The following is a 23,286-nucleotide window of genomic DNA, read 5'->3' as shown; positions in this document are numbered from 1 at the left end:
ACTGGGAAGAAATTCATAACAGCAGGAATGGTGAGAGACTGGAACAGGTTGCCCAGGGAGGTCATGCGTGAGTCCTCCCTGGAGGTGTCCAAGGCCAGGTTGGATGAGGCCTTGAGCAACCTGATCTTTCAGGTCCCTTCTAACCCAAACCATTCTATGATAAGTAGCATGCTGAAGAAAAATCTGAAAGTGAAGGAATATGGAAATTCCATCCCTACAGTTCCCAGGTGTTATGTGGTTGGGGACCATATTGTTAAGGAAAGGTAAAAAGCATAACCCCATTGTAGTTCATTGGGGAAGCTTTGAGCAGAAGGATGAATGAATTTGAAAGCCGTCTTCTCTTCACAGATCAGGGTTTGTTTGGGTTTTTTTCTTGTTGCTACTCAGCTGCAAGAATCCATTTGTTTCTTCCTTCTTGCTGCAAACTCACACAAGGAGAAGAAGAAGACAGATTTTGTTCTGCAATACACGCTTGGTAGAAACCCTTTCCGAACGTCACTCTAACACAAGGCCTGCAGAAGTTCCCTAAATTGGTTTTACTTCTCTTTACTTGAAACGAAAACAAGAAGCTCCACAACAAGCAGAGCAAGAAAGTAGGTACTGAGCAATGAACTCAATTATCTTCTGAACCAGGATCAAGCTTTGTGTGCAAAGGACCATACGAACATGGAAGAAATTTTCATCTTTCTGCTGAGTTTGTATTTAGTCTGCAGTGCCCAAGCCATTCGAGGTGAGTTTTAAATTGATATTCTTCTTCTTATTATTATTATTATTAGTAGTATATTCCCTATCTTCTTCTTTCAGCTAATGGTCTCCCTCATTTTCTGCTTGATTTTCCGCTTTTTTTCTCCACCATATTCTAAGCTGCAGGACAGCTACCCGAAGGGACGTTGTAGCCAGGTCGGAGTTGGTCTCTTCTCCCAGGCAACCAGCACCAGAACAAGAGGACACAGTCTCAAGCTGCACCAGGGGAGGTTTAGGCTGGATTTTAGGAAGAATCTTCATAGAAAGAGTCATTTGCCATTGGAATGGGCTGCCCAGGGAGGTGGTTGAGTCACCATCACTGGAGGTGTCTAAGAGGAGACTGGGTGGGGCACTTGATGCCATGGTTTAGTTGATTAAATAGTGTTGGATGATAGGTTGGACTCGATGATCTCAAAGGTCTTTTCCAACCTGGTTAATTCTAATTCTAATTCTAATTCTAATTCTAATTCTAATTCTAATCCTAATCCTAATTCTAATTCTAATTCATTCTAATTCTAACAGACATCTTGATCAAAACCCAGTGTGTAGCAGATAAATGTGCAGAGGAATCAGTTTTATGTTGGTGATATGAACAGGTGAAATACTGGATGAATGGATGAGATGAAGAAGCTAACCTGCTAATGAGTATGAATAGGAAGAAAGAATAGACCCTGACAGCTAGTGAATAGACCTTGATAGCCAGATAGATGGATAGATAGATAGATGGATGGATAGATAGATAGATAGAAAGTGAAGGGATAGATAGATACACAGATGGATACATAGAAAAATGAAGAGATAGATAGATGATTGATAGATAGATAAAAAGAAAGAAAGAAAGAAAAATGTGATACTGTACAGGGGTAGAGACAAGTGAACAGACACAAGACAGGGATATCTGTGTAGGCTACCAATAGCAACATCCAGGTTGCTGTGGGAGTTACACTGCCTGGTGCAGTGCCAGTTGCAGGGCACCTCCCTTTGAGATCTCTGCAGGAAAATGTGTCACAGTGTAAGTCAGACTGTTCTCTTGGCAATCCAAGCCTTATCCTTACATTCAGACCATGCCTTTCTATGCAGGATGCTCCATTTTCTGTTTACACAAGGATTGCAGTAGAATTTACTTTGTGCTGATTTTCAGTAGAAGATCAAAGTGAGGTCCCTCTTAAGCCTGCTAGTTAGGACATCATCATACTTTTCTATTTTATTATTATTTTCCTGTGAAAAGCCCCTCAACCAATCTGATAGCAGTTCTCATGAAGAAAAATTACTTGAGAGAGCACATCCCTGTTTTCATAACTGCCTTCTCTGTCATCTGAAGGTCATATCCTAATGGTGCAGCACAGCTATTACTTTCAGAGAAAATAGAGGAGAAGAAAGCAACTTGCTTCATAGTGCACATTCCAAGGGTGGTGTGTATTTTCACACTTTCCAGCTGTGAGGTTAAAAAAAATGTTATCCCTGAGAGGTCTGGTCATTTCTGTGTCATAAGTCTAGTTCCAGTAAATTGGTGCCATGAGGAGAGTACTGTTATGAGTGCCTTCCCCATTCTGCTGGCAGAATCCCTGTACCTCCTGCTGTCTCTCACTATTTACATTCATAATCACTACATTTCCCCCACCCCCAATTCCTTTCTCAGAGAGTATCCCTATGAAGAGCTTGAGCTGCCACAATGACTACAACTCACAGGTGACCTGCACATGGATGGAGCATTCAGAGGCTCATGCTCTTGTTGGTGTGATTCTTTACCAAAAGGATAATATTCTAATGTAAGTACCTGGAGTGTGCTGTGCTGAATCAAAGCCCAAAGGGAAATTGGTCACAACTTGAAATCTTGGGGCCCAGCAGTCAGGTTTTCAGAAAACGTGGCCAACTCTTTCTGTCATTGGGTCAAAGGTTGTGCCTGCTTCTGAGGCCTCTTCTAGGAAAAGAGGAATGAGCCTGGAGAAGAGCAGGCTCTGGGGAGACATTCTGACATCTGAAGGGGACCTACAGGAAGGCTGGGGAGGGACTGTTTAGAAGGGCTCATAGAGATTGGATGAGGGCCAATGGTTTTAAACTAGAGCAGGGTAGATTTAGGTTGGACATTAGGAGGAAGTTCTTCACAGTGAGGGTAGTGGAATACTGGAATAAGTTGCCCAGAGATGTGGTGGAAGCACTATCCCTGGAGACATTCAAGGTCAAACTTGATGGGGGTCTGAGCAACCTGATCTAGTTAATGATGTCCCTGCTCACTTCAGGGGGGGTTGGACAAGATGACCTTTGAGGGTCCCTTCCAACCTGATGCATTCTGAATCTACAATTCCATGAGTGAAGTGTGCCAGTAAAGTTTTTTTATTGCCTTTACAGTTATTTGCCTATAATTCTACTGTGAGATCATAGATAGGAAGGAAGATGGGGCATAGAGTTTGCTATTAATGGGGTGGAGAAGATGGTGTCAGAACCAGTGTAAACCTGAGTGTTATTTATAGACCTAAAAGGGAGGAGATATTCCCAGTTATTTTGCCCATTTAGGAGCATCACTGAGAGCATGGCTTTGTTCAGTTCTGAGGCACATGCACAGACTCTGCATTTGTGAGGCAGGGAAGACTGGTGAGTTCATCTGTGCTATCACTTTTCCTCCCAGAGATACCGGTCTATTCATGGTGGTATCTCTCTGTTAACATCTCTTTCCTTATGAAAAGGGAGCTGAATCACCAGACTGGATCAGTTGTGAGGGTAAGAAAGGACAGAGAGGGAGGAATAGTGAAGGGAGAGAGGAAGATGGAAAAGCTAAGAAGAAAATTAATTAGAATCTAGAAAGACAGGAAAGAAAGGAAAGAGAAGGACTTTTGATCTTATGGTAAAGAAGAGAGAATTAATAGACCTGAAGGAAGCTGATATCAGTGAAAGGTCCTTGGACAGGACCTTGAAACCAATAGTTCTGAGGAAAGATTATATAACATTACAGGGACTTTTGGAGGATTCTCTGGAACATTGTTACACGATGCAGTGTGTGGATCACATGGGAAGTATGACTGAAGTGAACTAATTAGAGAAAAAGGTGTGGACAGTCACACAGCTGAATTCAAACTGGCCAATGATTAAACAAGGTCAACTTACAGATGAAGAATAGCTGACTAAATCCCAAACAGTAAGGTAACGCCAGTGAGCACATAGAAATATCCTCAGGACTTTACAGTCCTTGGGCTCTTTTGTTTAAGGGTATGCACACATATGGTCTGTTGCATCCATACTGCTGGAATATCCCTGGTTTCACAGAATCACAGAACATTAATGGTTTCAAGGGACCTCAAAAGATCATAGAGTCCAACCTCCCCCTGCCAGGGCAGGATCACCTAGAGCAGGTCACACAGAAATGCATCCAGGTAGGTTTCGAATGCCTCTAGAGAAGAGGACTTCACAACCTCTCTGGGCAGCCTTTTCCAGTGTTTTGTCACCCTCACAAGTGTAAAGGTTTTTCCTTATGTTCACATGGAACCTTCTATGCTCCAGCTTGCACCCATTGCCCCTTGTCCTATCACTGGGCATCTCTGAGAAGATCCTGGCTCTGTTCTCCTGACACTCGCCCTTCACGTGTTTATAAGCATTAATGAAGTGTCCTCTTGTCCAAGCTAAAGAGCCCCAGCTCCCTCAGCCTTTCTTCATAAAGGATATGTCCCACTCCTTTGTGGACTCTTTGCTGGACTCTTTCAGGCAGTCCCTGTCCTTCTTGAGCTGAGAGGCCCAGAACTGGACACAATATTCCAGATGTGGCCTCACCAGGGCAGAGTGGAGGGCAAGGAGAACCTACTCCTCTCTTGCTCATGCTCAGCTTTTAAAAATAGCAATAGTGCTGAATAATGCCTGCTGACACATATTTGGCTAGAAGACTCCATCCTATCCTGGAAGACAGCGTTTGGCCTCAGATATTCACAACTTAATATTTCTCTTCTGAAGTGGAACAATATAATACACCGGGCACGAAGCCATAAGCACAAACAAAACTCCAGAGGGGACAAAAAGAAGCAAGCCATCATTGCAGCAGCTCAGGCTACTGGAAGCACACAAAGCTTATTCGCTCCTGTCGAGTTTAAAATATTGCTTCTAATTTTCATGATGCTCCTTGGCCAGGAGAAAGGCTATCTAAGAGAGTGATTAACATTCTGTATAAAATTTTTAATGAATATGTAAGGTCCCTTGGCAGAACTGAACTACCAAAGATACAGAAGTACATTTTGGTGGAGAGGCTTTTGGTTCGGTGGTTTTTTTCAAGTGTCTTTTTAGGGCTGCTGAATGAACGTCTTCAAGAAGATAAGGCTCATCAGAAATGCTGCTGTCTTTCACTCTAAGTAGAAGCTGCATTTCCAAGATGTTATTTTTTTCATCATACTATTTCTCACATTAAAATAAACACCACAAAACCACCAAGAAAAAAAGATGAGACCAGGTACAGTTAGGCTAAAAACTCACTAAAATAGATTTGTGCCAAAATACAACATTCTGCTGCACAGCTTTGACATGATAAAGCAACCTGATCTAGCTGGGGATGTCTCTGCTTACTGGAGATAGGTTGGACCTCTACAAAATAGAATAGAATAGAATAGAATAGAATAGAATAGAATAGAATAGACCAGACCAGACCAGACCAGACCAGGTTGGAAGAGACCTTCAAGATCATCACGTCCAACTCATCATCCAACACTACCTAATCAACTAAACCATGCAGCCAAGCACCCTATCAAGTCTCTTCCTAAACACCTCCAATGATGGTGACTCCACCACCTCCCCAGGCAGCCCATTCCAATGGGCAACTCTGCTTCAAGATGTAAGGTTTTCCATACTCCATTGGAATGATTTTGACCTACCTGTTGTTATTAATCTTCAGGCCAATTGACATACCATTATTATAGTGTAAACTCTGAGGAGTCCACCCCTCTTGAACTGCCCAAAACATCAGGAAAATTCTGCTTACAACTACACTTTAGTTCCAAACTTTAACCTTGTCCCTTCCCACCCACTGCATTCTCTGATTCTAATGGGTTGGAACTGGTTTCAGATGTTTAATTTTGCAGCTCTTTATAGATCAGTTTCTCTCTACGCAGGGAGGAATACAACAAGATGCTCTGCAAACGCCAGAGAGCAAGTGGGCTACAGGAGGCTCCAGAATCCTTTGTGCACTGGGTTTGTCAGAACACCACAGACATTCTTGGAATAGCGACAGAGTATGTTTACAGCTTCAAACCAGACCAGGTGCTTCAAGCAGAACTGGACATCGAGCTCTTCCAAAATGGTAAGGATAATAGGCGAAATTCTCCTTTTCCAATGAGTACTGGTGACCTCTCAATGCATTTGCCATTCTGTGAGGAAGTGATTTCCAATTCCATTGTGAAAACTGCCAAAGCATTCCACATTGAAAGGATGGAGCAGGGAGGGGAGAGGGCAAGTTTCTGGGAGCAGCTGGACCTGGAGGGGGGACTCAAGAAGGAGCTACTTGGTGTGGCAGTGATAAGATACTCTGGAAATAGGGAGGTTTACCTAGGCATTTTCTTCCCATTTCATGTCCCTGTGCTTGCTGTATCATCTCATGACATGTAACTTCACCTTTCAGTTCAGACCCTCCCACCTCAAAACCTCTCAGTCAGCTTGATGAGATCAGGAGACTTCTTGCTGACATGGCAAACATCTGATGGAAGCCAAGGGCTGGGCGATGCACTCGACTATGAAGTCTCTTACAAGCAGGAGTGGGAGTCCTGGGAGGTAAGAGCAGAGAGGCCAAGCTGTCCTGGTTTGGGCCACTCTCTTTTGGGTCATTGGGAGTCTGTGGTCAAAGTTGTGCACATGAATAGCCATTCCATTCTTAGGCACTCTGAGGAGAGGCAACAAATGTTGTTTCAGGTTGGGTGGAAGGGGCTCTCTTTCTGTTTGTGTGTGACTTGCCCAGTGAACTTGTGTAGCTGGTGCTGAAGACAACTGGGGCTCTGCATGCTGCTAGAGCTGATTCACCTGTGTCTGACAGTACCTGTGCCTCATCCTTCCTGTGCTATACTGAAGCATGTGCATGGCAGCGTGTGCATCAGCTATGTGTGGGAATGTTGGGAGATGCAGCCTGTCAGCCACCTCCCCTCACTCTTCCTGTGTCTTCCCTCCACCCCTCTTCTCCATTCCCCAACTCCCAAATTTTTCCCTCTCCTCTCTCCCTCCTTTCCCCAACAATAGAAAGCCATCTCACTCTTGCTCTCCAACAACACACACTGCCATCTCAGCCACAAGGACCTTGTCCCAGGGAGCAGCTATGTTGCTCGTGTGAGAGCCAGACCAGGGCAGGCCAGCGGCTTCTCTGGGCAGTTCAGCGAGTGGAGCACAGAGGCGTCATGGGAGACCCCTGAAGGTAGCGTGGGACAAAACAGGGCTGTGCAGGGCTGGAAGCTCTAGCTAAGAATGCAGAGCTTTCCTGTCACTTAGCTTGCTCTCATCTTTTCTGAAGGTGGCCTTCAGCCCAGGAACCTTCGCTGCCTCTTCAATGGTGTGGATCGTCTGAGGTGCAGCTGGGAAGTGAAGAAAGCAATCACCACTTCTGTCCTCTTTGGCTTGTTCTTCAGGGCCACTCCGGCATCAGCGTATGTGCTTTGCCCACGGCAGCATGCCTGTCCCTCTCCCATAGAGTTTATGCTCTGTCCCATTCTTCCTGATCTCAGCTCAACCTCTTTATTTTCCCCTCAGAGAAGAGGAGTGCTCACCTGTGCATGAGAAGGCTTTGCACCAGGTGCCATATGTGATCCAGAGCTGTGAGATCCCTGTTAACAACTCCAGCAGTCAGAGCCAGTACCATGTGTCTGTCCGAGCCAAGACAGAGGAGAAAAGGATTATGGCCTACAAGAACAGTGAGTTGCTGTGCCATTTCTTGCTTCTCCTGGTTGATTCTTGCTTCCTCTGGTTGTTTCAGACAGATGCTTGGCTGGGCAAATGGGGCTGAGGACAGTGTTGGAGAGGAAAAGTGGGTGGGGAGAAGAAGGCACCAGAACAGATGGAAAAAGGAACTTCATGCTGTGTCGGGTCAGAGGTCTGGGAAGGTGATTTGTAGATGTGGAGCTACTCGGTGGCACTTGTTACTTTGAGGAAGGTGGCATTAAAATGATGTGCAGAAACTTAGATTGTGACCCAGAGCTCCTCAGTGAGTGAATGTCACCCTACAAACTCCTCTGTGATTGATCTTCATGGGTGTGCCAGGTGACAGGGAGCTGTGGTGAGAGGGGTTTGTGGCATTGTGTGTTTTCTCAAGAAGCCACTGGAGCTCTTGTGGGTTTGTGCACTGACCCCTGGAGCACTGGGTGAGGTAGAGCTCCTTTGCTGAATCCACCTGTGCCAGGTGGATCACCTCTGCCTCTGTGTATCCAGAAGTACTGGTGCTACTTTTCACAGACTAAAGCTGGGAGAGCTCCTGAAGTGGATGAAAATACCAGCTGGTAACGCCAAGAGAGCTGAAAATCTCTGGAGATGTGGTGGACTAGCACAGATGTTTCACATGTAGCTGTGCTGCTGTTCTGTACACAGGCAGTGCTGTCAATATTGGATGTGGACTTTCTGTTGTTTAATGGACTAGTGGCTTATTGCATTTGACTAGAAAATGAAGATGAGGAGAATTAGGAAGTGTTAAAAAGCTGAGACTTCTGCTGCTGCAGAAAAGAACATTAGGTTTGGGTTCTGGAAATCATTCATAGTGGTGAAAGGGAGTTCTGGACCAGTATGTTTATGAGTACTCTGAGACTTTCCATGTGTTCTAGTTAAGGTGCTGCCACCTGCAAATGTGTCAGTAACAGTGCTGGAGAACCAAGAGTATGAACTGAGCTGGATAAAACACACTCTGAATTATAACGTAAAACAGAGATATCAAGTCGAGTACTGGAAAAACAACAAATATGAAAAGGTAACCCCTAGAAAGTGCAGGAGTTCTGGGTTTCTCTTTGCTGAGTAAATAGGAATGGCATTTCCTCACACCACCACCATTTGTGCTTCTTTCTTCTCCCCAGACTGTCCAGAGGTTAAATATCAGCAACGATGAACCTCCCTTCATCTTCACCCTGCAGATGCTGGCACCATCTACAGAATACAGGGGGAAAATGCGTGCAAGGGTGAATACGCCTCCAGTCTATGAGGGGCCTTGGAGTGAATGGAGTGAGGAGTTCACTTGGAGGACTGAGAATGGTACATTTCATGTAGGCTACTTCTGTAAGGTTTTGTGGCCTTGTTAATGGCTGAAATGCCATTCTCTCAGATGGGGTTGAAGTTAGGTCCAGCCATGAGCTCCCTAGCATTATTTAACAAGGTAGCTGTCCTGTCTGTACAGCTGCCCTTCCAATACAGGAACAATGCTAATCAAGAAGGTGAGCAGGAATGACCTTTTAAGCTTCTTTCCTACTTCCCTTCATAAGGTGAGTACAACCAACCATAAAGCTTTCCACATGGAGAATCAAACAAAGGTCCTACACAAAGTATCATCTTCATTTACTGATTTAAATGATTCTTCCTGCTACCAGTGGCTGAAGATCCCTAAATTGTGAAGATAAAATAGAAGCTATCAGTCTTTAACATTTGGAGAGTGAGAATAGACTAGACTAGACTAGACTAGACTTGACTTGACTTGACTTGACTTGACTTGAATTGAATTGAATTGAATTGACCAGGTTGGAAAATACCTTTGAGATCATCAAGTCCAACACACGGTAGAGTCTGTTGGAGATCAAACCTTCACATGTTTTGCTGGATCTGGACACAGAGGCAGAATGTCTGCTGTCATATGGTTTTGTACCCAAAGCAGTACGGTCTTACACCATTTGTCCTGAGAAAGTTTGTAGTGGTAAAACAGCAGGCAAATTCTGATGAGTGTATTCAGGAAGCAATGAGTGTGTTGTTGATTATCCATTATGGCCATTAGCAGAGGATGCCCTTTATTAGAAACTTTCTGAGACCCCTATGTCTTCAGGACAGTACAGAGTAAGACATAAGATGCCTAAAGACATTCCTTTTGTTCCTGGTGGAGCAAGGTACCTAACCATATTTGTGTTAGTGTCTATTGCTTACTCTGTTGTTGGTAAAAAAGGAAGAATCAGTAAGGGAAATGATGAACTCCTTTGGTCAGGAAGCTGTTGAGGTCACATTTGGCGTGGCCCACTTTGGAGAGCATCCATTCCAACAGTCTGAAAGCCTCATGATCCTACCCTTTGACATGCCACCAACATGAAGAGTGAAAAACCTGTTAGGAGTAGCAGCCACCCAGCAGGTGAAAACCTCTTTTTCTTCTCTCTTTTTCAGTTCTGCCACCACTGCTTCTCCCAGTGATGCTCCCAGGTCTCATCATCATTTTGTTAATAGCTGCTTATTGCAGCTCCAAGTATTTACTCAGGTAGGCTTGCATTGTGACTGGGTCATTTAGTGGTATGCTTGCCATATAAGTGGCATAAAAGCTAAGGCACTTTTTGTCCCACATAAGAGAGAGGTCTATGTGGAGATGAGCCTTGGTGTGCAATGGGCAGCCCAGTGCACGTATGTGAGGGTAGGAGCTGGCACGCCAGGGCCTTGGTGGTGCTTTGCTGTGCAGAGCAGCACAGTGTGTGTGGTGAGGTCTTTCCTGGTTGTAGCCATCGTGAGAAGCATATCTTGACAACTCTGTGGTGTTGTTGCAGAAAGAAGAAAATGTGGGAGGAAAAGATTCCAAACCCCAGCAAGAGTATCCTGATCCAGAGCTACCTGGGGGTAAGAGGCAACTGCACTTTGAAGGGCTCATTATTTCTCACTCTTCTTCATGACTTCCAACAATCTTAAGAACTCTTGTTGTCTCCTAGTCCACAGTGAACAGTTACCATGTTTTCTTTAGACCTTCTCTTGCTGTTAACGTACTTTAAAATGCCCTTCTTGATGTCTGATACAACACTAGCCAGTTTCAATTGTAATCAAGCTTTGGCCCTTCTTATCTTCTCACTGCATACACAAACCACAGCTCTCTAACCTTCCTGCAAAGCCTGACCTTGCTTCCAGAGATTCTCTTGTTGAGCTCTGTTGAGACAAGCTGGTTGCTTGTCCCTCCTGCTTAACTTATGATACAATGGAACTGGCTTCTCCTGTGCTTTTGAAAGGTGGTTCTTTAACACTGACCTGCGCTCAGGGACTCCTAGACTCTCAAAAGCTCAGGGCACTGCTAAGTATTTCCCTGAATAACTTCAGTTTTGCTTTCTTGAAATCCAGGATAGCAACTCTGCTGTCACTTTTCCTCATTTCTCTGAAAGTTTTAAACTCAATCATTTTGTGATCACTGTAGCCAAGACAGGAGCTACCATGAAGTCTCTCACATATCTTTCTCTCTTCACAAAAAACAAGTCTAGGAGGGCACCTTTCCTGGTTTGCTCCCTGAGCACTTGTAGTTAGTTCTGTGGCAAGGCAATTTGAATTGAATTGAATTGAATTGAATTGAATTGAATTGAATTGAATTGAATTGAATTGAATTGAATTGAATTGAATGAACCAGGTTGGAAAAGACCTTTGAGATCATCAAGTCCAACCTATCACCCAACACCATCTGATCAACTAAACCATGGCACCAAGCACCCCATCCAGTCTCTTCCTAAACACCTCCAGGGATGGTGACTTCACCACCTCCCTGGATTTGGATTTGAAGTAACTATCTCCTGGAGAACAGAACACACTTTCTAATCATGTTACTGAAGTTGTATCCATATTGCCAGATGCTATAGGCTCTCCTGGTTGTTTTCCTTGTCCAGAAGGGAATGCAGAGTTCTTGATTCTACTGCCACTGAGACATCTTTTGCCATGTGTGGTTTTTCATTTTCAGAAAGCACATTTAGCAAACTGGTCATCAAACAGTCAGCTGGACTTCAACAAATACAACCTTTCAGAGAAGATGGAACAGGCTAGCTTCCTTCAAGTGGTGGACAGGTGAGTGAACAGCACTTTACAGCGACACCATGGATGACAGTCTCAAGGATCTCCCTAAGTCACAGCAGGGTATGGTCAAATATTCTGCCACTAAAGAGCTTGGACAAGTGGCTTTTCAGGAAGGGATTAAATTTTTCCCTATCTGGGTTAGCTGCCTTCTCCAAGAAAGAGTTTTTCTAACCCTGTGTGTAGCTTTGTGTGTTTCCAACTAAGCTTGGTTTGTGTTTAATGTTTACCACAAAAAGTATCTCTCATTGGCAACTTTTAACTTTCCTACATTCAGGCAGAGGAAGACTTTGGCAGAGTGCCCTGAAGGGCAGGCCAAACAGACAGATGCTTCCCCTACTGCACTGGACCTACAGAACCCATACCACACTTTAACTGAGCCAGAGCATGCCCCACTTGTCTGCTCAAGTCAGATTGCTGGTCATACCATTCCTGCTTCGAGGAAACACAGTGCTGATGCACTTGTTGCTTCACAGACAGCAACCCCTTGCTTTGCTTTCAATGGTCCATACTTGTACAGCCCAGTGATGTCCTCCCAGTCTGACGTGCATCAGACCCTGGAAGTGGACCCACCAGAAGTCTGTGAGAAATCTGTTTCCATTCAGTATGTGACCCTCCCAAAGCAAGACTGTCCCCAGTCTCCACAGAAGCCAGAGCAGCCAGATGCAGGTCCTCCACAATGCTTCCTGCTCTCAGATCAGAAGGAAACGATGCAGCACCAAGACATTGAGGAGGAAGCCTCATCAGCCCCACCAGCCTGTGGGAAAGACATGGACATGAGAACCGGAGAGCAGCAATCTCCAAAGACTCTAAACTGTATTACATCTTCTCATCAATACCCCTTGGATTACATCACCACAGAGAGCCTGTTACTGCCATCTGCCAGTGACTCTCCACATCCACCACTTGTCACTGCCAGGGAGTTACCTTGTGACTCAGAGGAGCCCCAGCCCCCCAGTGACCACTCTTCCCATGAGTTTCCTCCTCTGAAAACTGGCATCATGGTCCCAGCTTCAGGTCGAGCACTAACCTCTTCTGAACTGCATCTGCATACATTTGGAGAGTATCTTACTGTCCCTTCAGGTCTCCATGGACATTCAGAACCCACAAAGCCTTACTTGCCTGTCTTGCTAAAGGGAAACGATCTTCCTAGGAAGCAGCCTTTGTCAGAGGGTGACTTGGTGGTCTTAAACCCTCACAGCACTGAGCCAGTTTTCCTTTGCCAGGTTGGTGACTATTGCTTCCACAGCCTAAAATCTGATGTGAAGATGGATATTAGTCAGGAAGACTGCCAAGACAAGAGACCTCCTGAAGCCAAGACACCTGAGAAGCCTGTATCTAGTGATGAATCCATCACTGGCAAGGAAAAGCATGTATCAAAAATGCAGGCTATTCAGCTTTTCAAAAACTTGAAATCAGATGACTACTTTTCCTGGCAGCAATCTTTGAGGATCACAGAAATCAGTTAAATGGACAAGTATTAAGGACTGCCAAAGCTACAGGTAACTGAAAGAGGTTGCAACTATCTGATCAAAATGAAGCCTCAAAGCTAGGAGCCCTCAAACCCCAGACAAATAAATGGCAGTTCCCTTTTCCAGCTTCCAGCCCAATGTATTGAGAGACTTAAAGTAGTCCAAAATCTTTCTCAATGGACTTAACAGATTTGGCATGAAAGACAATCCAAACATTGCCCTTTGGTGTTTTTCAACCTTTTTGTCTTATCCACAATGAAGCATTTAGCCTCTTCATGATCCTGTGACAGATCACAGTCATCTTGCAATAAAACATTAGACAGTTTCAAACGCCCAGCTTGACAGGGTGCTGGCCCATCTCATTTAAACTATATTCTTACCCTGAAAGGTTGGACTAGAGGATCCTTGAGGTCCCTTCCAACCTGGTATTCTATGAATCTATGAATATCAAATTGCCTGAGGTGAACTCATGGCAAGAAATGCAGTCTTAACTGCATGAAATACTATCAGAAGAAGACAAGCTTGGAAACCGTGGGAAGAAAGCCCCTATATTCTTAAGAACAATTTCACTGAACTTTTGTGTGTGTGTAAAATACACACAAAGAGTTACCAAGGAGCTTTTATGTCTCTACTTTCCCCCTAATGGCATAAAATAGGTAGTGTCCAAGGTGAAAAAAAAAAAAGCCCAGACAGAAAAGTAAATGCAAAATGAGAAAAAGATATTGGAGTCGAGGAGCTGTTCAGCCTGGAGAAGAGGAGGCACCAGGGAGACCTAATAGCAGCCTTCCAGTGCCTGAAGAGAGCCTACAGGAAGGATGGGGATTGCAAAGGCCTGCAGTGGCAGGATGAGGGGCAATGGCTTCAAACTAGAGAGGGGCAGATTTAGATTGGATATCAGGAAAAAGTTCTTCACCATGAGGGTGGTGGAACACTGGAACAGGTTGCTCAGGAAGGTGGTTGAGGCCCCTTCCCTGGAGATATTCAAGGCAAGGCTTGATTAGACCTTGGGCAGCCTGATCTAGCTGGAGGTTGGACTGGATGAGCTTTGGAGGTCCCTTCTGGCCTGGACCATTCTATGAGAAGAGAAGGCTCAGAGGAGACCTTATTGCTCTCTACAGCTACCTGAAGGAGATTGTAGACAGGTGGGGGTTGGTCTCTTCTCCCAAGCAACCAGCACCAGAACAAGAGGACACAGTCTCAAGCTGTACCAGGGGAGTTTTAGGCTGGATGTTAGGAAGAAGTTCTTCATAGAAAGAGTGATTTGCCATTGGAATGTGCTGCCCAGGGAGGTGGTGGAGTCACCATCACTGGAGGTGTTTAAGAGGAGACTGGATGGGGCGCTTGATGCCATGGTTTAGTTGATTAGATGGTGTTGGGTGATAGGCTGGACTCGATGATCTCAAAGGTCTCTTCCAACCTGGTTAATTCTATTCTATTCTATTCTATTCTATTCTATTCTATTCTATTCTATTCTAGATTCTATAAACCCTTCTTAATGTTAAGATTCAGTGTATCTCAGTGTAGTCTAAGGATAAGAAGGAAACACACTGGGATAAACAAGTAGGCTGTAGAGAACCACAGGGAAGAAGATCCATTACTGAAAGAAAACCCAGGGACTTGTAATGTGCAGTGAGAGGAAGGGAGTGGGGTAGGCAAGAGAAAATGACAGGCAGTAAGTGTTGTGAAGGTGCACAAGCTTATATCTGCTGGAGTTTTTCCATTTCTACATGTTGCAATACAATATGATTTTCTTTTATGCTCAGTGGCTGTTTATATATTTATAATATAATTAATCTTCACTATGGGATTGAGTCTTAGCTGACTTTTTTCTTTCTTTTTTTTCTCTGAGTAACAAGCTGTGTTGAGAGAGGAGATTTCCCCCCCCCCCCCCAGTTCTGCTGTGAAGAAAATGGTGCAAAGTAAGGGGATTTGTCCAGAGCTGCCACTCTGTGATCAGAAACGGGCTTTGGTTTTAGACCTGAAGGTGGGCTTGCTTCAAAAATGAAATAAAAGGGAATAATAAAAAAAAATAAAAATAATAAATAAAACTAAAATAAAAATAATAAATAAAAATAAAGTATAAATAATATAAAAATAATAACTAATAAATAAAATAATACATAAAAAGAATACATAAAAATAACAAGCAAAATAAAAAGAATACATGAAACAAAAATAATTTACATTTGTGCTAATGAAATGTGTACTAATATTCTCTCTTCTTCAAAGCCTTTTATGTCTTATGAGCTTTGTGGTCACAGTAACATCCATATTTGCTGGTCAGGTCTGACCTCAAAAAAATTGTGTAGGCTCAGCTACGTCACCTGTGAAGCAGGATGTTTTCTCCTGACTTGGCTATATTATTTAACTGAGATAATGAGAAGGAGTTTTGTGTTTGTGCCAGCTGATTCCTGCTGCTGGGTCAATGGCACAGTGCTGATTCAGAATGAATAGTGAAAAGTATGGTTGGTTTCCCACCCCTACCCCTCCCCAGAATTTTAATCCTTACCAAGGCCATTTAAAACCTGAAAGGTCTGCACATTTGGTTTGGTGTTCTTGACAGCAAAAGGCAGGTAGCTGTAGGCTCTGATAGAGAGTATTGCTGAACACTTTAAGGGATTTTTAATGGAGTCCTCTCCTAATCAACAGGAGGTTTTTGGTTAGTCTCTTCTTTAGTCTTTTATGAGCAATGCAAACAATTTCCAGGCTGTGTGATCATGCTCTACCCAGGCATGTACTAAAAGGAGATATTCAAATTTATATGCAGATTTTGTATCTGGATTCACATCTTAGATATCCACAATCCTGCTGGGCTTTGAATGGCTGTGGTTTTAATAACCAGGAATAGTGAGTGGGAGAAATTCTATTTAGCTCAGTGGCTTTTGGCTGAAGCCCACTGACACAGTGATCAGTACTCCAAGAGCTATCTGTTCCTCCTGTCCTTCTGCACTACACTGGGCACTTACAGAGGCCACTATAGGAGCTAGGATTTATTAAACATTTGATGTGACCCCACAGGGCAGATACTATGATCTGAAGATCGCTTTAGGAGCCAGGAACTTGCAGATTAACCAGTCATTGCCAGGCCAGGGAAGTTGGCTTTCTTCTGCACCTTCAATGATTGCTTTAGGGCAGAACAAGTTTCTGCTCTGGGGACCTGTTGCTAGTTGGGATTTATTGAGACGTGTGGGACCTGGGCATGACATAAATGGTACTGTGTAGAGGGTGGATACTGTTCTAGTTTTGACTGGGGTAGAGTTATTTTATTTTCCTGGTAGGTGGTATAGTGCTGTGGTAGGATTTAGTATGAGAACAATGTCAATAACACACTGATGTTCTGAGCTGTTGCTAAGCAGTGTTTATACTAAGTCAAAGATTCTTCAGCTTCTCATGCTCTGCCAGTGAGAATAGAATAGAATAGAATAGAATAGAATAGAATAGAATAGAATGGAATGGAATGGAATGGAATGGAATGGAATAGAATAGAATAGAATAGAATAGAATAGACCAGGTTGGAAGGCTGGAGGGACCCAAGAACTTGGAAGGAGATACAGCCAGGACAGCTCACCCAAAGGAATATTCCATACCACATAATATCATGCCTAGTATATAAACTGGGACAGAGGCTGGCTGGGGGCAGCTGCTCAGGAATTGACTCAGCATTAGTTGGTGAGTGTTGGGCAACTGCCTTGTGTGTCACTTCTTTTCTGTATTCTAATTATTTTTTATTGTTGATGTCATTTGAAAAATGGTTGTATTTTATCATAATGATTCTCTTCATTTTCTGCCCTATTGAACTGTCTTTATCTCCACTCAGGAATTTCACTTTGGTTTTTGGTTGCCTTTTTTGTTTTGAACGATTCTGTCCTTCATCTCACTGAGCAGGGGGAAGTGAGCAAGTAGCTGTGCATTGCTTAGGTGCCAGCCTCTCTGTGGGGCTCCCTAGTAAGTAGTTCCAGCCCCTCAGCTTGTGTATCTAAGTGATGAGTCACCAATGTTTCTTAGACAGTCAAAAAAGAGAGGTAGGCATCTCAGTTGATGCTGTAAGTCACATTTAACAACTAGTTACACTGAATGAAATATAGTTATGAAGTCATCACAACCTTTTCCTTACTGTATGCTCAAACATCAAAGGTTCTGCCTGTCTCCTCTGCCTTTTTCTCTGCATTGCTCTGAAGTAATGAGTTTATAATTCCCTTATCATAATTTTCCTCAGCCAGAGATACGTTACCTGAATTTGCATAAGATTAGGGTAGTAAATGTATTGTGCCCTCAATAGTTCTAATTAGGATCTGTATTGAACTAGTCTGTTGTTCTGTTTTTGCTAGCCTAGGGGTTGTCTTTTATGTAAGGAAGGAAAATGAGGCTGAATGGTTTGTTAGAAAAGGAAGCCTGTAGCAGAAAGCCCTCCAAGACCTCAAGGAACAATAGCTGGAAAATTTCTGAGAGTCCTGCATCTCTGCAGGGTAGTGGGAAACAAACCCAACCTATCCTACCATTCCCTGTGTAGTTTCTTGTTCAGTCAAATACATTTGTACATGCAATCTAATTCCCATGTAAATCAAATTAATGATCTCTGCCTCTTTTCCTCACTCCCTACATGCTCCCTCTCCTCTCACAACAGAGATGAAATATCCATGTAAATAAACCCCACATGTCATGTTCTATACTTGGGCAGTAAGTAGCACAGTGATTTCATGCCTGGTTTGGCCCTTTTTAAGTCCTTCCAAGTGGCTGCCAGGGTGCTGGTCCTTCAGCATTTCTGGTCAACTCACCTCATATTGCTCAGGTGAGAGACAACATAGAACTAACAACATATTTGGTGCCATGGTTGAGTAGTCATGAGGTCTTGGGTGACAGGTTGGACTTGATGATCCTTGAGGTCTTTTCCAACCTTATTGATTCTATGATTCTATGATTTCAGCATGGAAGGAAATTCTGCAGCCACTGAAATTATGTAGTGCAGCACAATCATGGCCACAATGCTGTGTTCAATGCTAGACTTTCTTCAGCACTAATAAATGCAAACTATTCTCCTTGCACACAGTTTATGTACTAGTGTTCTATCAAATAGCTTCTCACCAAGCTTCCATAATGCCTATCAGGAACAGTGTGGCCAGCAGGAGCAGGGAGGTCATTCTGTCCCTGTACACTGCACTGATTAGGCCACACCTTGAGTACTGTGTCCAGTTCTGGGCCCCTCAGTTTAGGAAAGATGTTGACTTGCTGGAACGTGTCCAGAGATGGGCAACAAAGCTGGTGAGGGGTTTGGAACACAAGCCCTGTGAGGAGAGGCTGAGGGAGCTGGGGTTGCTTAGCCTGGAGAAGTGGAGGCTCAGGGCAGACCTTATTGCTGTCTATAACTACCTGAAGGGAGGTTGTAGACAGGAGGGGGCTGGTCTCTTCTCCCAGGCAATCAGCACCAGAACAAGAGGACACAGTCTCAAGCTGCACCAGGGGAGGTTCAGACTGGATATTAGGAGGAAATTCTACACAGAGAGAGTGATTGGCCATTGGAATGTGCTGCCCAGGGAGGTGGTGGAGTCACCATCATTGGAGGTGTTTAGGAGGAGACTTGATAGGGTGCTTGGTTTAGTTGATTAGGTGGTGTTGAATGATGGGTTGGACGCGGTGATCTTGAAGGTCTCTTCCAGCCTGGTCTGGTCTATTCTATTCTATTCTATTCTATTCTATTCTATTCTATTCTATTCTATTCTATTCTATTCTATTCTATTGTTTTTAAAGGCATTTGACCATGGTTCTGCCACTGAAACCACGTTTTTTAAATGGAATTAGTTGTATAGGAATATTTGGGCACTTGTCTTGATTTGGTCTCATAGTTTTGTGTGCTCTGCCTACTTGGCTTTTTTGTTGCTATTGTTGGTTGGTTTTGTTTTGTTTTCATTTTTACTTACCTTCTGTTGCACCCATTTTTCTAAGTTATGGGCTTTCTGTGATTTAAGACCACCCAGATGTATCAGTCTTAGCGATTTACTCTTCAGATCTGGCCTGATTTCCTTGGTTTTCATTTCTGAAATTGCCTCACAGTGTTTTTAATCTTAAATGTCAACAGCACTGATTCTGTTTGGATTAGGTGAAACCCATTTTATATAAACTTAATCTGCCTCAAAAATTTACCAGCTACTAATAAATATAATCTCCTTTCCCTCACACAGTTTAATCAATCATCCACTGAGCCTCTGTTATCTGTCACAGTATATAAAACCAGGACCACTGAAGAATGCTATTGTGTGACACATTTTTAGCCTCCTGCTTTAAACTGTGCTTTCAGGACCTCTCACCTGCTGTCTGTTTGTTGCTTGTGTGTGTATGGGCCATAACCATTGGGTCTTCCTTAATAATTACTAAGACAATATCAAGATTCCTCATGGCATGTGCCATCTTTTCAGCTGCATGCATCTTTTCCAGCAAAATATTTGTCCATGGTCTTACTTACTTGGTTGTGATCTTAATTTGGTTAGAAAAGGAGGAGATGTTTTCCTTTTTTCCTGCTCTTGAAGGAAGCCCATCCTGCTTGAGAGCCTTGCCAGCCTTTGCTGCACATGGTACCTCTTGAATAACCCATGGTATGACGTTGGCTAGAATTCATGTCACTCAGGACCACTTTTCGGGATCTGACCTCCTCGTGGAGGTGAAGACCATATCCAGCAGAAGAGGTCCACTCAGCACACCTAGGAATACCTGGCTACTATGATATTGATCTGTGGCATCACATGCCTGAGCTTCCAATGAGTGCAAGAGAGCCTATGGAGGGCCTATGCAGATATGACAAGACCCACACAATGTCTAAAGGATGATTTGGCTTCATCCTCATGTCACTTAGGGATAAAAGATTTTAACTGACTAACAAATATCCTTTTGATAAATTGAATTTGTCAGTTCACAGTTCTGTGCTTTCTGAAAGGGTTAATTAAAGTCTTCCTGGTCAAAGAGCCCATCCCAGTAGTTCTGAAGAAATTACCCCTGAATTTATGGCAATTTGCTGACTGCTTTTTGTATATACTCATGAAAGTTGCTTTCACCACAGCTTAGCACACAGAGCAGGACAAATCCAAGGATTCAGACTCATCTCTCCTACCTGGTCTTTGTATCAGAAGAGTTTTCTTGAACCGCTCTCCAAAATGGCTTCTACAGTTTGTTACTGCGTTTCACTTCAATGAATCAGGAATTAACAAGCCAGTAAACTCCCTTTGTGAGGGGCCTTTAAAAGCAAGGCACCACTTCAGTCTGATGGTAGAGAGGAAGCTGCCTTTCAACTTTCCCAAGCCAAAGCTCTTCAGTCCTTTTGTAGCATAGGTACGTCTTGGCGCAGTGATTTCTGTGCAGACTATCAAGGTGTCAGATTCATCAGAGAGAGTTGTGAGGCATTGGAATGTGCTGCCCAGGGAGGTGGTGGAGTCACCATCCCTGGAGGTGTTCAAGATGGGATTGGACGTGGAACTTGGTGCCATGGTCTAGTAGTCATGAGGTGTTGGGTGACAGGTTGGACTTGATGATCTTTGAGGTCTTTTCCAACCTTATTGATTCTATGATTCTGCTATCAGACTAGATGATTAATTCTCTGCCACTGATCTGGTCACAATCCAGCCCAAGTTACTGTAGCAGCTTTGCTGAGCAGGCATGCCTCAGTTCCATCCAAGGGAGCTTTCATATCACATTCACCAAGCATTGCTTGGTTGCCGAAACACTCTATCTGATAGGCAGATTCTTTGTGTCCAGGGATGCCAAAACCTAATTGGAGTAAATTAAGTGAGAAGAGTAACAAAGTATTGCTTGGAATCATACACAGTGTGAGTGTGCTTAACAAGCATGAAGAGAAGAAAAAGCAATTACTTACAAATGACTGACGATTCAAGAGACATTGTGCATGGATATTCACTCCCAATCCACATTTTTCTCCACTGTGGTCTCTGCATGTAAGCGGGATAACTCCTCTGCCTGTTAGGAAGAAACTGAAGGGATAAGCTTACATCTCTTTTAGCTGTGAAAGAAGCAAGAAGAGGAGAGTGCACATGTGTCCTTCAGGGACTGAGAAGACAAAAAGCTTTCATTCTTGAACCCATGTCCATACACCCTGTGCAATGTTCACTTTTACAGCATACCCTGAGAATTATTACCAAGTAGCCTTCTCTTCTTGTTGCCTTTGGCTTACTCTGCTTTCATTTATTTCATTTTATTTTTTTAAAATTTAATTTTATTTATTTTACTGTTTTCTTTTCTTTTCTTTCATTTCATTTCATTTTCTAATGCACTTCCAGCTGCCACTGTTTCATAAGAGACTGTGTATGTTGCAGAGGATGCAATCCAAAGTTGCTTGAGCCCTGGCACTTTCAATTAATAGATCTATTTCCCCAAATTATAGCAGTATTTTCACAGAGACTGAAGTCTAGGCTAGAGAAAGCAGCAAGAAGCATCACAACCTTTTGCTTCTTTAGATGCCACTACTCTCCTCCTTCCCGCCCTCCCTCCCCTCCCCAAGATTAAAAAGAAGATCTAAATAGATCTTAAATTACAGTGGCTCCATTTGAGTGCATTTGCCTCACTTCTACTGATGCAGAGTGATATTATCACTGAAATTAAAATACATAATCAGAGCGTGGCTTGAATTTTAATCCCTCAACAGTGTGGGTTTGGTGTAAGCAGAATTCACTCTTCAAGAGCTATTGTTGGGAAGGGGACAGGTCAGGCTTAGCAGCAGCAAGGTGTCTTTAAGACAAAACTGATGTTTTATTTATTGATAGTTAAACTCCATGACAATGAATTTTCCTGTCAGAGAACCTTGTACACAAGGAGAATGATGACTTGATGGGCGTATTTGAGTGCAGATCAACAGTGAAGAGAACAAACAGTGAAGTTCAGCCTCTGTTAAGAGGTCATTAAATCTTATTTGTGGAATAATGAGTTGCAATTTCTTGGAAATTATTTAATCAAAACATAATGGTGAAAATTGCTCCCTTCACTCTTCCTCATAATCATGTGCCATCAGGTCAGGAATCTAGATGCTGGACCTGTGCTATAAACAGGAAGGTCAGAGAGAACAAACCAAACATGCCTCTGGTGCTAAAGACTGCAACAGCACAACTGAAAGGCTCATTTGAAGGGGTAGAGCTGTGGGAGTCCCACTGGCAGTTGCATTTGCACCAACTCTATGTGAGTGATAGATGAGAAAGACAAATAATCACTTGCTGTGAACCACCTGCCTTGAAGACCACTCAGCATTTGGGTAAGGCAAATGCGTTGTTACTGTGGGGAAGGAATTGGCAAGGAGCCCTCTCCCTAGAACACAAGGACATAGAAGCCCTGCAAATCAGATTTTAATGTGAAGAAATAGGATGTCTCAGTCCCCCAGAAGAACATTTTTTGAGTAGGAGTGGCAAGAGAGGCAGGAAAGTGTTTCTTTTTGGACAGGTTCATGACTCAATGGAACAGCAGGGTGTACTCTGTATGGTTCAGGACTGAGAATTATGCTGATCCTAGGACATTGATGCTGATGGGAGTGCTCAGCTAAATAAGTCATTGTTCAGCATTGTCCACTCTGTACTCTCATTTCCTCCTACTGTGAACGTTAAAAGATCATTCATAGGAGACAACAGGCTTCTCTTTTAGGCTTTCTGTGCTACACTCACATTTGTTTCACCAGCTTTCTATCTGTGCTGGAATTTCAAGCAGCATCAGGCCTCTACAGTTCAAGAAGAGAAACAGAGGTGCAATCTGGAGTCATTGATCATAGTTCCTTGTATCAGAATGGCTGCAATTTCTGTCTGGGGTGAGGAACAGGAAGGGGATGATGTCTTTGAAGTTTTAACTACTGTTACGAGGGCCTTTTGCTTCAAAGGATTGAAGTCCAATGAGGCTTAAAAACACCAAGCTTAATGCTTGGGACTTACATTTTGAATTAGAATATTTCTGGAAAAGTAACTTTACCTATTACAGAACAATTCCAGCTTTTCTTCACAGATTCTAGACCAGAATCTTACTTTTCTTGCAGGCTCATTTTGATTTAAAAACTAGATATTAGTGAAAAGTTGTATCCATATTCCTAGAAGCATCCAGAAGAGTGTGCCAAGAAGACACCATTCTTCACTGAGAGAGTTGTTAGCCATTGGGATGTGCT

At 43.3% G+C, this 23,286-nt stretch overlaps 1 protein-coding gene across 1 annotated transcript; it reads left to right on the top strand.

Annotated features, from left to right (window-relative positions):
* The first annotated feature begins 655 nt into the window (after positions 1–655).
* On the top strand, positions 656–13,293 carry CSF2RB (colony stimulating factor 2 receptor subunit beta). The gene is made up of 13 exons (XM_009902589.2): positions 656–730; positions 2,384–2,513; positions 5,829–6,016; positions 6,335–6,483; positions 6,943–7,114; positions 7,211–7,343; positions 7,447–7,607; positions 8,508–8,650; positions 8,754–8,928; positions 10,036–10,126; positions 10,407–10,476; positions 11,570–11,673; positions 11,957–13,293. The coding sequence occupies exons 1-13, from the start codon at positions 667–669 to the stop codon at positions 13,146–13,148; spliced, it is 2,772 nt and encodes a 923-aa protein (XP_009900891.2). The 5' UTR covers positions 656–666; the 3' UTR covers positions 13,149–13,293.
* The last annotated feature ends 9,993 nt before the right edge of the window (positions 13,294–23,286 follow it).

This window comes from Dryobates pubescens, chromosome 15 (assembly GCF_014839835.1).
Source record: "Dryobates pubescens isolate bDryPub1 chromosome 15, bDryPub1.pri, whole genome shotgun sequence".
Taxonomy (NCBI): domain Eukaryota; kingdom Metazoa; phylum Chordata; class Aves; order Piciformes; family Picidae; genus Dryobates; species Dryobates pubescens.
The sequence above is the reverse complement of the archived record's forward strand: the minus strand, read 5'-3'. Positions and strand labels throughout refer to the sequence as shown.

Coding starts and splice junctions, on each gene's coding strand:
- CSF2RB (XM_009902589.2), top strand. CDS start 667: ATGGAAGAAATTTTCATCTTTCTGCTGAGTTTGTATTTAGTCTGCAGT. Junction 2,514..5,828: donor CAAAAGGATAATATTCTAAT/GTAAGTACCTGG, acceptor CTCTCTACGCAG/GGAGGAATACAACAAGATGC. Junction 8,929..10,035: donor CACTTGGAGGACTGAGAATG/GTACATTTCATG, acceptor TCTCTTTTTCAG/TTCTGCCACCACTGCTTCTC.